The sequence below is a fragment of the Hibiscus syriacus genome, unplaced genomic scaffold (genome assembly GCF_006381635.1).
Source record: "Hibiscus syriacus cultivar Baekdansim isolate YM2019G1 unplaced genomic scaffold, ASM638163v2 tig00110328_pilon, whole genome shotgun sequence".
In the NCBI taxonomy this organism is placed as follows: domain Eukaryota; kingdom Viridiplantae; phylum Streptophyta; class Magnoliopsida; order Malvales; family Malvaceae; genus Hibiscus; species Hibiscus syriacus.
Window position 1 is genome coordinate 2,388,224 of NW_024062685.1, and position 14,655 is coordinate 2,402,878.

The following is a 14,655-nucleotide window of genomic DNA, read 5'->3' on the forward strand; positions in this document are numbered from 1 at the left end:
ATCATTTCCCCTAGATTTCCTCGGGATAATATTGCTGGAAAATAGATGATAACTTTTTAATTTTTATTATTTTTCCTATATGCCAGATGACTGATGAGTTCATGGTGATCACTGTGTTGGTGCAGGTGGGACAGTCGGCAGCAGCAGTGGATAGCAGCTAGGGTTTTAGACCCTATACATCATCAGGATCATTAGATCTGTATAGATCCAACGACTGAAACAAGGCGGCACTGAAAGTCTTCCTAAAACCCTAATGTGTTTAGGGTTTTAGGTCAGGTATAAATCTGATCCTGGGCCTCATTTGGGTCAATTTCGGGTCCCAGTTGAGTTTGGTTTTCTTGTACTGCTTTGGGGCTGCTGGGTTGTTGGGCTTGAGTGATTGGGCTCTAGATTAGCCTTGTAATTGAGTTTCGGTTGGGCTTGAATTTAGGCCTGTAAAATGTAATAATAATAATAATAATAATAATAATAATAATAATAATAATAATAATAATAATATTTTTGTATACCTAGACAAAAATGAGTTTCTACAGCTGCCCCTCTTTACACATTCTTGTGTTAACAATAATAGGGCAAAGACGAAAAATACAACCAGTTTTTGTCCGGATCTCTCTTTTTTGTTTTGAAATTTGATAGGTTTGTGTTGGGGAAGACACTACTCATACGCGATGAAGAGTTTTGGTCATCTAAGGGTGATACATCTCTTACGTGATGAAAATATATGGTCGGTGGATGACATGATTCCTACGTGATGAGGACGACAAACCATGTTTAGGGATGGTGATAACACGATTCCTACGAGATAAGGATGGCTGGTTATCTAAGGGTAACACGGCTCCTAGGTGATGAGGAAGTCTGGTTAGTGGATGACACGGTTCCTACGTGATGAGGACGGTAGACCATCTTTAGGAATGATGACACGATTCCTACGCGATGAGGACGACTAGTTATCTATGTGTTTTCACGGCTCCTACGTGATGAGGAGGTCTGGTCGGGGGATGACACGGTTCCTACGCGATGAGGACAGTATATCATCTTTAGGGATAATGTTTTAAGGGAAACAAACTCAAAGATGATGCTTTAAGAGAAGCTGTCTCAAGAGAGACAAATTCATTTCAAGGGAAATGACTCAAAGATGATGTTTCAAGAAAAACTATCTCAAGATAGACAAAATTTGTTTCAAGAGAAAAAGACTCAAAGATGATGTTTCAAGAAAAACTATCTCAAGATAGACAAAATTTGTTTCAAGAGAAAAAGACTCAAAGATTTTTCTTAAAGAAGACTGTCTCAAGTGCGACAAAGTTTGTTTTGAGGAAAACATTCTCAAGTAAGATTAACTTTGTTTCAAGTGAAACAAACTCGAAATTTGCATCGTAAAGGAAAAATGTCTAAAGCGAGACGAAATTTGTTTTGAGAGAAATTGTCTCAAGCAAGACAAAATTTATTTTTATAAAACTTGACTCAAGCGAGACACAATTTTATTTCGAGAAAAACACCCTCAAAGGCGATAGACAGTCTGCTTGTTCTTTCATATCGAGGAAATGTATTCAGAAGATCTGATTGTTGACTTCAGGAAGTCAAATCTGTGGATGTCATTGTTCTTTTAGGTTGAAGTCATCTGATCATTTCTGAGCTTTTATTTCCTAAAAGATCGAAATAATGTATTTATGACTGCCTAACTTATATGTTTATAGGTTTCATGATGAAGTTTGCTTGATGTGTTATTGAATTTTTCCTCAAGAGAGGGAAGCTCAAAGTCTTTATTGAACATGATGATGAATGCAAAGAAGCAAATTTCATGTGTCATGTATATATGCGTTGATGTATGTATATGTTGATCTGTGAGGGAATGGTTGTGTGAGCTGTCTTCATTCTTTATTTGACTTAGTTTGTCCTCATTTCCACTAGGGTGTACTCTTGCAAACCTCGACCTAAGACAATTTATTTTCCTCTCCCCATCAAATTTTCCCCAAAACTTTGGCTTCCCTTTCCCCAACTTCGATCTTGATCTTCGTAAAGATATTGGTTGAATTCCAAGATGCTTCTAGAGAACTTATTTTGTTTGAGAAAGTTTTTCTTCCTTTGGATTTTCAAAATTTTGAAAAATATCAAAAGGAATATTAAAAAATATTGCATCCTTCTAGGTCTTGCAAATGTAGCAAATCATAAGATAAGAGTTCATTGGATATCAAAAGAATCAAATGTTCTTTTAATCTTTCATAACTGCAAATCTTTCATAACTGTAAATCTTTGAAAAATATCAAAATCGAAAGGTTGGTTTTGAGGTTAGCTACCTAAATTCTAAGGTTTATCTCATTGCTTCGTCCTATTTCTTTATGACATGTTCCTTTTTCCTGGTTTGGCATTATAATTGGAGGCAGACAAAATGTCGCAACTAGCATAGTCAATTGCTAGACTCTTTAGAACACTTTTGTTTCAGTTCTCTGAAATCTTTCATTTGTTCAAGCTTCGTAGACTCCTCTAGTCAAGGTAGTGCAAAGATATCGGTCTAAAAATTAGATTTCTGAGTGCTAATGTGAAGTTGACTATAACAGATGTTCCTCAACTCCATTAGTCCATATTCACCGAAACTCCATATTTCTTTAGTAAATTTGATTTAATTTTCCATTGTTTGGCTAACTGAATTCAACTTTATTCTACATATATATTTTTTATAATTGTCTTTGTTCGGCTAGCTGAAGGATTCATGTCATCATAAAGTCTTCGACTTGACAATCACAGTGGAGCAAACATCGAATTGCCAAGTACTCGATCGATGTCATGGTTTGAATGAAATCTATTCATAAAGTCAGGGCTTTCGAGTTTCCTCTATAACAAATTGCTTTAGTAAAATAGCTTAGCTTTATTGTATACATATATAATAATATTCTGGGTATACAAATTCCATTTCTTAAGCTCACTGAGGAGAACGTGTTATAGTCCTAGTGTTTGTTGAAAGTCAGAAAATCTCATCGTTAGAGTTCAATTCCCAAGTAACTGACCTAAACTAGATTCACCTACTTAACCATTCCATCTGAGAAGATTATGATCATCATTGAACGCCATCAATAAAAGTAGAAACCAATTAGTTTTGCAATCTCATGTGCTAGTTACCCCATTTTGTCTGCTCCTAACACATACCTGAATGCCAAGCCTTTGATTGGCTGTACATGCGATGATGGATCTAGCTCGGTCCCTTCAAGAGAAGGGTATGCATTCTGGTGTAAATTTAGATTTGGATCGAGGGGTCCTTGTTTTACTGGGGTTCAATATTGTCATTTGTCAAAAATTTACAACCTTAATTATTAAAAAGCTTTTAATTAAAATGATATTTATAGAATTTCAAGATTGAAATCTGCTCATTGTTCATTTCTTAAGAAGGAAGCATTTCATTGAAATTGTTCAAATATCAAGTGACTTACAAACATTTAATCATAAGAAGTACAAAAGAAAAACAAGTTCAAACAAAATTGCATGCATGAGAATGCAACAAAACTCCTGATGAATGCCCCAGCCGACTCCCAATCAGAATGCCCCATCACATATTGAATGTCAATATCCCTGAATCAATCAGATCTTGGACTTTGTGCTTCAATGCCCCACAGTTCTTAGTGGTTTGCCCTGAGCTCACAATATGATAGCTACATATGGCGTTAATATCATGGCCTTCAGAATGTGGTGCATCTCTTGGTTTGGATTAAACTAGAGTCACATGGTTCCTCTCAACTAGCATTGGGAGCAATTCCTCATACGTCACTGGAATTGGATTGATGCGACGGAACACCTTATGAGGTTTGGTCCCCAGATTAGCTAAGTAAAATCCCATTATGTTAATCTCAGCTCTTTCCTCAATGTTAGTACTACTAGTGCTTCTTATCTGGCTATTCTTGATAGCTCTTTCGATCATTTCTCCACACATGACGATGTTAGAGAAACTCTTAGGGGCAGCCCCTATCATGTGGTTGATGTATGCAGACTTCAATGTATCGATGAATAGAGTGATAAACTCTCTTTCAGTCATTGGTAGATACACTTGAGATGCCACATCATTCCATCGTTGAACATATTGTCGGAAGCTCTCACCACTATTCATCTCTATATTTTGTAGCGTTGTTCGATCAGGGACCTTTTATGCCTGCTCAATTTTAACCTCCCACTCTGCTTGCATATTTTGCAAACTTTCTTCTAGTTTTTTTCTTCAGCTTCTCAAATTTGGCTTCCATTCTTAGTATTGTGCGAATGCAGTTGCACAACTAGAAATAATTCCTCAGAGTTCCCCACAAAATATGATTAATGCATATAAAAATGCTTAAATGCATGTCATGCAAAATACAATGATGCAAATGTAAATGTAAAACTGTTGATCCCAACGGTGAATATTTTAGAACAATTTTCACTAGAGATAAAAACCTTCACATTGCAAGATATTCCACTTTACATACATGCTTTCGCTTAGATGTTGAATCTGAAGTGGATCACTACTTCTTCTCGGATCTTCGTCCTTGAAAATAATGCCCCTCAGGTGTTCTGTAACCTAACTCCATTAATTCCCTGGCGGTACTGAAGTCACTGCGTTACTCTTTGGTGACTAACAACAAAATGATCGTAAATAAAACTCTACTGTTGGATTATCTCTCGAATAAATGGATCATCATTTTAGTCTCGAATGTTACACGATCTTCGAGCAAGTCCCATTCTTGTACTCTGAACTTCTCTTAGCCTTCGGTGTATGTTTGTATATGCGACTGATTGATTGAAATATTTTATCTCTTCTTGTGAAAATTTTCTCTCGGATATACCCTTGCAGATCAACACTTTCGCATTATGTTATGTCGAAGAAATGTAATGCAAAGAATGATGAAAAGTGACACCAACAAAAGAAAAGAAATTAGTTAGTACGAACAAATGAGTTAGTACAAACAAGATAATCAATAAAGTTAAAAGGTGTTATCTACATATAAATATAACACCTACCCAATCATGATATCTACCCGAGCATGCTTTTATTAGATAGTAATCCTACTCAGACATGCTTTCAACCCACAATGATTATTTTCAAGAAATTAATCCTAACCGCATGATATCTAGTTCGCATGCTTTTATTCAAAAAGAATAAATATATTCTACGAACTTAAAGTAAAAGGTAAAGGTTTAGAAACACTCATTCTTTGTGTACACCTAATTTGGCACCTACTAACGGACAGAGGTTCGGTATAGCTATATCTAGGGTGCTCGAAATAAAATAAAATAAAAATTCATTAAATGGCTTTACACTGAGATTACAAATATATGGGGACCTAAATGACTATTATCCCCTAATGTGAAAACACAGAGAAGGAGGGATGCAAAACGATAGTGTTTTGATCCCAGTATTTAAGCCCCTCAAAACGGGCTTCTCCCTTCACTTTCTCCTCATTTCCTCTCATTCACAGAAAATAGAGAGAGAGAGTTCTGAGAGTTCCCTCGTCAAGGAAGAAAAAGGCTCACCGCTGGTGATAGTGCTCACGACGGCCGGACTGACCCAAAAACCCTCAATTGAATCCTCTCAACCCCCTCTACAAAGATCCAACCTCCCCGTAGCCTAAAACTCACCCTAGCCCACTAGATCTAACAATTTACCTTTCGAAACACCGAGGAAACAACGGCATTCGAACTTTCAGCCTGCTTCGAACAGAGGTACGTTATCTCCTCTTTCTTCGTTATTTGCTTTGGGTCTCTCTTTGTTATGCTTCTCTTTTTTCTTTGTTTATGGTTTCCCGAATCTCTCTCTATTTTCTCTCTATCTCCGAAACTCTCTCATTCTCCCTCTGTACTCTTTGCTTTTATGTTGTATGTGTGATTGGTGAATGTGAGTGATGTTCTCTCTTGGAGGGTATCATTTCCCCTAGATTTCCTCGGGATAACACTGTTGGCAAATAGATGATAACTTTTTAATTTTTATTGTTTTTCCTCTCTGCCCGATGACTAATGAGTTACTGGTGTTCACTGTGTTGGTACAGGTGGGATAGTTGGCGGCTGCAGTGGATAACATCTAGGGTTTCATACCCTATTCATCATCAGGACCGTTGGATAGATCCAACGGCTGAAACAAGGCGGCGCTGGAAGTCTTCCTGAAAGCCTAATGTGTTTAGGGTTTTAGGTCGGGTCTGAATCTGATCCTGAGCCTCAGTTGGGTCGAGTCTGAGTCCCAGCTGAGTTGGATTTTCTTTTAATGTTTTGGGGCTGTTGGGCTTGAGTGATTAGACTCTAGATTGCCCTTGTAATTGAGTCTCGATTGGGCTTGAATTTAGGCCTGCAAAATGTAATATGTAATATTAATAAATAATAATAATAATATTTTTGTAAATCCGGACAAAAATATGTGTTTACACTAAGAATTTATATTTATAATTTTTTCGTTGAATTTCAGGGTTTCCATTTTCGCCTCTGTCTCAGCTCACACTTCAATAAGGAATCATTATTAAGCTCAAAATTTTATTTTTGACAGTTTCCCCCAAAATTTGCATCTCCTTAAGGCATGTATTTGGGTTATAATTTTTCTTATATTCTTCCTTTCTTATTTCTTTTTTTTTGAATTTTGTTTTGCTTCTTTAATGAATGGGCAACTTTGGATTTACTTAATTTAAAATTAGTATTTTTATTAATATTTTAGTTGGTAGTGCAATTACCGCAGTTTATAATTTATTAATGACAGATTTTTGGAGTGATTTATGAGAGAATGATAGTGCAATAATTGAACATTGGATTTAACTTTTTGTCTGAGTTTATTATTTATGTCATCTTTTCTGAACATGGGTATATTTTAATTTTGAAAATGATATGTTATCTGCTTTCCAGTTTAGGTAAAATGGTTTAATTGAACTTTCAAAGGTTTTAATGATTTTGCCATTTTTCTGAACATAATCGGAATTTGATACCGGCTTTGGTTTGCATTTATGTTTGCTGGATTTTGTATTCCGCGGATAGTTTTGTTTTCTATTAACTGTTTTTAGCTTTCTATATGTGATGAGAGCTTCTGTTGTTTCTGAATCCCATCTCTCTTGTTGCGCTGATATTTTCCCAATGATTTTTAATTCCTTCTATAGTTTTTATGTGTTTTTGTGTTCCTTCACGATTCTTATGTAAGATTTGAATAGAGTGTCATGGTTGATCTCTTATAGCTATGTATAAAGTGAGTGCATAATAAATTAAAAAATAATGCACCTGTTGGGGTGCAAGTATGAATAAGTGAGCGGGAAAAGGCATCACCTTTATTTATTTCTTTTTTGTTTATATGTATTTTTATCTTGTGCATCTTCTATATTTTCTCAGGTTTCGAGTTTTGGATGGTACACCACTGTCGGTAAGGATTTGTGTGTGATTACAGAGAGATGATTCACACAAAACATGAGACGGAAGATGGAATGCTCTCTAAGGATCAGATGGATTCGCCGTTGATCGATGATGGTAACTGTGGAGGAGTTGGAGCTGGGGGAATTGTTCTGAAGAAAGGACCATGGACATCAGCTGAAGATGCAATTTTGATAGACTATGTGAAGAAGCATGTGGAGGGCAACTGTGGAATGCTGTTCAGAAGCATTCTGGACTATTTCTTTGCGGAAAAAGTTACCGCTTACGTTGGGAAAATAACCTAAGGCCGAACTTGAAGAAAGGGGCATTTACTCAAGAAGAAGAACAGCTGATAATCGAACTCCACGGAAAGATGGGGAATAAATGGGCTCGAATGGCAGCTCATGTAAGTTTTCAGTTCATTAACAGTGAATCTAGTTATTCCAACGACCGGTTGAATGAGTGAAATTTATTGAACCTGAAAGAATTTGAGAATTACATGAGAAAAGGATTCTTAATGTTTGAGTTCAAGTGAAAGATCCCTCTGCCCATCTATATACTGAATTTCCTGATTACTGTCTTTGAACACTTTCATTCTATAATAAATTTATAGCAAGTTGCATGGAATATTACGAAGAATACTGTTTGTTATACTTGTCTGTTTTTCATTCTCTGACTATTTGAGCTCCTCTTGCTGCTTGTCTCCATCTGAATTCATAATCAGTAACATAGCGGAGATTCTAAGATCCAATTACGTTCTCAGTGTGGATCGTTTAAGTCCTGATTTTATTATCCTTAGATTCAGGAAGATCCAAATTGGGACAGTCATGTTTAGTGTTTAATTTTTTGGCCAAAAGTAGTATTCAGTGTTCAAGGAGTAATGCCTGTCAAGAGTGTCATTAGGTGTCTTCATATGTAAGACCAATTTCATTCTTGGCCTGGTTGAGGTGGTCGTCTCCGAGGGTTGTGAAAATTCAGCTCCTTATATGTACTCTTCTAGCCCATTCCCCTATCTTATGCCATCTTATTCCCACAGCCTGAACTAAAATACAAAACATAGTACATGCCTTAAAACAAGATAATTTACCATATTAGTAGCATATTGTTTTATTTCGATGTTGTAAATTTGGGCTAGATGCAAAAAATTGAAGTGTCCCAGAATCCTATGATAGCTATTCCGTCCTTGTAAATGCTAAGCATTTGTATGAAGCATGATAAAACTTTCAGTTATAAGATTCTATGTATCTATCATTTAGGTGTCTGAAATAAGTTTCTCTATGCAGTTGCCCGGTCGCACAGATAATGAGATAAAAAATTACTGGAATACCCGGATTAAGAGACGCCAACATGTTGGGTTAACTCTGTATCCTCCTGAAGTGTGCCTGCAAGCACTGCAGGAGAGCCACAGTACCAGTGGAGCTAATAGATTGGATAAAGGACCTCGTGATATCGTGCAAAATAATAGCTATGAGATACCTCATGTCATATTTAACAGTTTAAAGCCCAATCAAAATGTGCTGCCTTATGTTCCTGAGCTTCCTGTTATATCTGCTAGCAGCATGCTGATGAAAGATCTAGGTTCTTCTCAATATTGTGGTTTCATGCCATCAACAATCCATTGCCAGAATCATCTTCGAGAATTGCCAACCTTTTTCCCTGGTTATACTGGTGCTGTTAAAATAAATGCCCTTTGTTGATGCAGTTTCAAGATGATATATCAGATAAGGCTGCTGGATCCTTTGGGCTGCCTTTTCCAATTGAACCAAATCCCGCAACAAAGAACTCCCAGTCATCTGGTTTATTCCCAGGTAGCCATGCCCTTTCAAATGGCAATTTCTCTGCTTCAGAGCCCACTTTAGAGGCTGTGAAGTTGGAGCTCACTTCACTCCAATATACAGAAACTGATTTAGGTAACTGGGGCACATTGTCTTGCCCTCCACCTTTACCGAGTCTGTTGATGCTTTTATCCAGTCACCACCATCAACAAGTGGACTGGAGTCCGATAGTCTTTCGCCCCGTAATAGTGGCTTGCTGGATGCTTTACATCATGAGGCGAAAACTCTAAGCAGTGCAAAGAATCATGCATCTGACAAAAGTTCAAATTCATCTACCCCCGGTGATATAGATGAAGGTTCCAATTTCAACAATTGTGAGACGGAATGGAAGAAATGTGGTTAACCTCTTTCTCCGATGGGTCAATCAGCAACATGTCTTTTCAGTGAGTGTATCAGTGCAAGTGGCAGTTCTTTGGATGAGCAGCTGCCTGCTGAAACCGTTACTGGTGAGCACCTCTCTGATCTTGGCTTATTAAGGCTGGGACATGATTTATACTTTTCATGAAATATCGGAAGGTTAAAGCTATCTTCCTGTCTTATGAAAATTTGATCTGTCATCAAGTGTCAATTTTTACATATATCCTGTAGATTCCTGTGATGTATGGACTTGAGATAGAATTTCAAAAGCCTGCCAATTTCTTAAATCACAAACCCTAGTACAGTAGCATTATCAACTTTTGATGTGGATAGTCAATCGAACTTGATGACTGAAAATTCATTTGCGGTTGAGACCATCGAATGGTACGAGTCATGGATGTTTTTGGTCTGTTGTCTATGATTTTTTTTTTTTCTGTCAAACTGTTGAATGCATGTATGCCGACATGAACTCCGAGTTATACAAATGCATTCGAGATGTTGTTATAACTTTTAGAATAATTATGAACTTCCAGCATGGACTCTCCAGAACAAATGGTTTGCTATTTGATGCATTGTCTATGCCTTAACTGAAATGCTTATTTGTGCTGGAGTTGTTGACTAGGGAAACACAGTTCTATTTCATTGCTAGGTTTCGAAATCTTTGTTTCTATTCAAGCAAGAGTTACTCAAGTTAATCATTAGAATATTCGAATTTGATTTGTTCAAATTATTGATGCAAAATAGTCCATATTGTAAAAATACTTTTGTAAGCTTTAAAATTATAAATATGTGACACTAAACATTTTTTTTTTGTTAAGACAGAAAAAAAGAATACAATAATATTTCAACAGCACTATGCTGTTCATCCAACTGAAGTAAATCCTCCACCTGACTTGGAGGGTGTATAAAGAGAGCTTCACGCATCGATAAGCTTTGAACTAAAGCCGCCATTTTATCTGCAACTGAATTATAAGCACGCTGAACTTGACCAAGACGAACTTCCCAATTGCGTTGTAGTAATTCTTTGATCACAACGACAAGAGCATTACCTTGATAACTCGAGCAAGAATTCAGAAGCCCACCAATAGCCTCAAGATTATCATATTCTAATTCTATTCGTCTATATCAATGTCTCTATGCGCGTCGAAGCGCATCACATATCGCCCACAACTTTGCATTCAACACTGAACAATTACCTGTTCTTCGAGAGGAGCCAAAGAGCCAGTCACCTTGATCCAAATGAAATACACATCCTACGACAGCTTGGTCATCAACTATATCCACCGCAGCATCGGTATTCATTTTAATCCACCCCTCCATCGGTCTCCTCCGATAATTAGAGCTCGATTCCCGACCTTTCGCTAAAGAAATACATCGAGTAGAATTCTGAATAACACCTTCAATTTCTTTCATGTAATCCATACTCGATTTCAGGGACGGAGCTATTCATTAGCTCGGGGGCACTGCCCCCAAATTTTTTAATCATTAAAAATATATAGGGATAACTACCTATTTGGTCCTTTAAGTTTTGGTTTATTTTGATTTTACCCCTCTTATCTTTTATTATTAATTATACTTTGTCCCTCTTGAACTTCAAGTTTTGGTTTTTTTTTTTAATTTTGTGCCTCCCATTTTTTATTATTAATTATACTTGGCCCCTTGAACTAGAATCCTGACATCATCCCTGCTTGGTTTAACAATATCCTCTTTCTCAATAAACTCAGGCTACAAAAGTATTTTATTACATCTAGTCCATAACATCCAACAAAAAACAGGAAACATAATTGACCCGCTTGTCGTATATTCTCTCGAAACCAATCCTCCAAAGACAACGAGTTAAACTCTTGGAATGCATTATGCCTATTAAAGTACTCAAAATTTTCTTCATCGGTTGATAATACAAAGCCTGCAGATATAACTACTTAAAATCATGACCACTAAGAAAATTAACATTCCGTGATAGGTTAGAAAATTTAAACTCTTAAAACAAACAAAAAGTGTGATTTGAATACTTATTTACATATAATATCATGCAATTATCTTTAAAGCTAACACTCATAGGTTTAGGTTCCAATCTTTGAATTTTGGTGGCAAAGTAAAGGATGTCATCATACAAAACATGTACATCCCATCTTCACGAGGGAATCTGCAAAAGTGGTTATCAAAATGTCAATCCCAATCTTGAACAACCCTTATACTCGTTCCATCAAATATACGTGTGTCTTAGCAAGTTGTTTCTCTTTTACAAATGAGGCCAAAACTATGTATATGAGGACTGTGACAAAAGCACATATTCAATCTACCACTCAGCGTGATGCTTAAGAGACAGATCACCCCCTTCTACTGGAAATTCCATGTTTAAGTGGGATTCCCCGGAAAGAAGAAAAAACATGTTTGGACCGGTTTGATCTTAGATGGAATATTAGGGATGGGAATACATAAGGAGATAATATAAGATATACAAAAGGAAGAGAAAAAATTCGATACCGATGTACCTAATTATTCCATTCACTTGGCATGTTCTGAACAGTGCAGGGTTTAAACCAGTATATAAGTAGGTGTATATTGCAACACCCAAAGCACACAACACAAGCAAAACACACAAAGCTACCAAAACCATGGCTCAAATGATGATGGCAGCTGCTAAAGCTCAAGATCATAAACACACCTCGGTGAAGCTTCGGAACGATTCGAAACACGATGTATCCCTAGTAAGCTACAAGGTTTGGGAAGGAGATCAGGATACAAAATTCCCCACAAAAATATTGAATGGAGATGTTGCTGAGGTCACTCACAATGCAGGGCCTAAGGACGGTTCAGTCGCTGGTCTCGCATATGAAATGATGAACGATGGCAAAAAGTGGGTTGTTACCTGGAGCAACCCTAGAGGTGAAGACAGCACGGTATGCATGTACTGCAATATTCTTTTATTTAGTTAATTTGTACAATAGATTGAAGCATTTTAATGTGTATATTGCGTGGCACATGCAGGTGTACGTTGATATAGTGGATGGACATATTGATTGGGATCAAATCAAGAAGGATCTTGATAACTTAGGGGGATTCGAGTTCTGATGCTGTTAGGTTTGGATACAGAGCTGGAATGGTAGTTGATGATCCACAGGCCTGCTCGCCGATCGTCACTGCTTATATTGAGCATCGGACCTGAGATGGCTCATCACACTGTGTGGCTGTCCAACTTCAATACCACTACTACTAATAGGACAATAAATTTGACAGCCATTAGATAAGTACGTGTGTCTTCAGGTTGGGGCCTTTCAGAATCATATCGTTGCCATGCATGCATGGATAGTTGTAAAATACTACACTATATATGGATTAAAATAAAACAGAAGGGCCTTTTTTCCAGCTGTGTGTGTGCTTGTGCAGAGAGGGAATTAAATTCATCCCCAAAGAAATTATGTCGTTATCAAACTTTTACGCATCTCAGTTGTCTACTGCTGCTGTTGGGTATGATTTTTTTTTTGTTTTGCACCATAAGGGAATAAACTTTATTAAAGAGCTAAAAGGAAAATGAAGAACAACAAGCTGAAAAAAATGAAAATAATACAACTCCTCAAAATAAAGAGCTTCTATCAATCCCCCTTGGAAGGGTATCGGCAAAACTAAAAACTAAAATAAAATTAGGCTTACTAATTGTCCAAATTATACCTCTTTTCCGAATAAGTGCTTAAAGTATTTTTCAGCCCATCCAGATGCCTAAAGTTATAAACGTTATCACTTTACGTGCCTGGCACATGTCACTTAATGGACCTTTTTAACGGTTGTTAGAACTGAAGCACCTAAAATAATAACGTTGTCATTTAATGGACCTTTTTAACGGCCATTAGAATTGAGTCACCTTAAATAATAAGGTTTGTAACGTTTAGGCACTTATTTTATACTTAAACAAAAAAAGACGTGCTACCCATCCCCCTCTCTCCTTTCGTCATTTAATTTTCATGGCCAAATGGCCAAAATTCAAATGGTCCCAAGGGGCTGGTTTCCACAGTCGATTACCACGATCGATCAAACGAATTTAAGGGATTGAGTATTTGAAATTTTACAGATCAAGAATTGAAATTTATGGATTTGAGAGTTTTAGGTTTTGAGATGATATTAAGAGTTGTAACCGGTTAGTGGGTGGTCGGCGACATATGGGTGGTCCGCCACCGACGAACGGGTGGTCGGAGATGACCGGTAGTTGGAGCATATGGGACTAAAATAAGAGATTTTAAGAGTTTAGTTTTTTTGGTATTTTACAAAAAAATGGGGTTTTTTTAAAGTAAAATATTTTTATGTTTTTTAAAATAAAATTTTAAAATTATCAGACTGTGACACGTGTCACTTAACGGGATTTTTTAACGGCCGTTAATACCGAGTCACCCTAAGTGATAACGTTTGTAACGTCAGTCACATAAAGTTGTAACGTTTATAACTTTAGACACCTGGATAGGCTGACAAATACTTTCGGCACCTATTCGAAAAATTATAGTTTGTGAACTTATTTTATTCTTAAGCCATAAAATTAACCTTCCCTCTTTTAAGTAAATTTGATTTTGTTTTCACTCACGAACTAAGTATAACAAATTTTAAAAATTTGAAAGTGTTTGACACGATTTGATGTTACTTAACTCAACTGAAAAAGCATTTAAAAACTAAAATAAAAAATATAAACATATAGAGTTATAAAAGTAATTCGAGCTTATTAATAAATTTTAATTAAATTATTTATAAAAAATATATATTAACAAAATATATATGTATTGTTTACACGTATACTATTGTGTCTTAAATACTAATATTTATAATTTTTTTTAACAATTTAGTGGCTAAAAGATCAAAAATTGTTCACGAAAACATTAACACCCAAAAGTTGAGTGAATATAACATTAACCGTAATTAGAGGTGTCAATGAATCGAGTTTGAACGAATAAGGTTGTCTTTGTGTTTATATGTCTATTTTTGAAGGTGTTCATGTTCGGTTCGTATTCGTTTAAACTTTTAATATTTTATTCATGTTCGTTTATTTATTGTTCACAAACATATTCATTTTTATGTTGATGAATATGTTCGCTTCGTTTAGCGTTTGTTTATATGTTGAGTTTTTAGTTTTTTACAGTTTCATTTTCAA

General features: G+C 36.2%; 1 protein-coding gene and 1 pseudogene across 1 annotated transcript; both read left to right on the top strand.

Moving 5' to 3' along the window:
* Positions 1–7,170: 7,170 nt before the first annotated feature.
* On the top strand, positions 7,171–9,728 carry LOC120118750 (annotated as a pseudogene).
* A 2,355-nt stretch (positions 9,729–12,083) lies between these two features.
* LOC120118849 lies at positions 12,084–12,596 on the top strand. The gene is made up of 2 exons (XM_039138798.1): positions 12,084–12,424; positions 12,513–12,596. Exons 1-2 carry the CDS (start codon positions 12,140–12,142, stop codon positions 12,594–12,596), a joined length of 369 nt encoding a protein of 122 aa, XP_038994729.1. The 5' UTR covers positions 12,084–12,139.
* Positions 12,597–14,655: the final 2,059 nt, after the last annotated feature.

Excerpts from the sequence above, each read along its gene's own strand:
- LOC120118849 (XM_039138798.1), top strand. The coding sequence starts at position 12,140 with ATGGCTCAAATGATGATGGCAGCTGCTAAAGCTCAAGATCATAAACAC. Across the intron at positions 12,425-12,512 it reads CTAGAGGTGAAGACAGCACG|GTGTACGTTGATATAGTGGA; the intron begins GTATGCATGTAC and ends TGGCACATGCAG.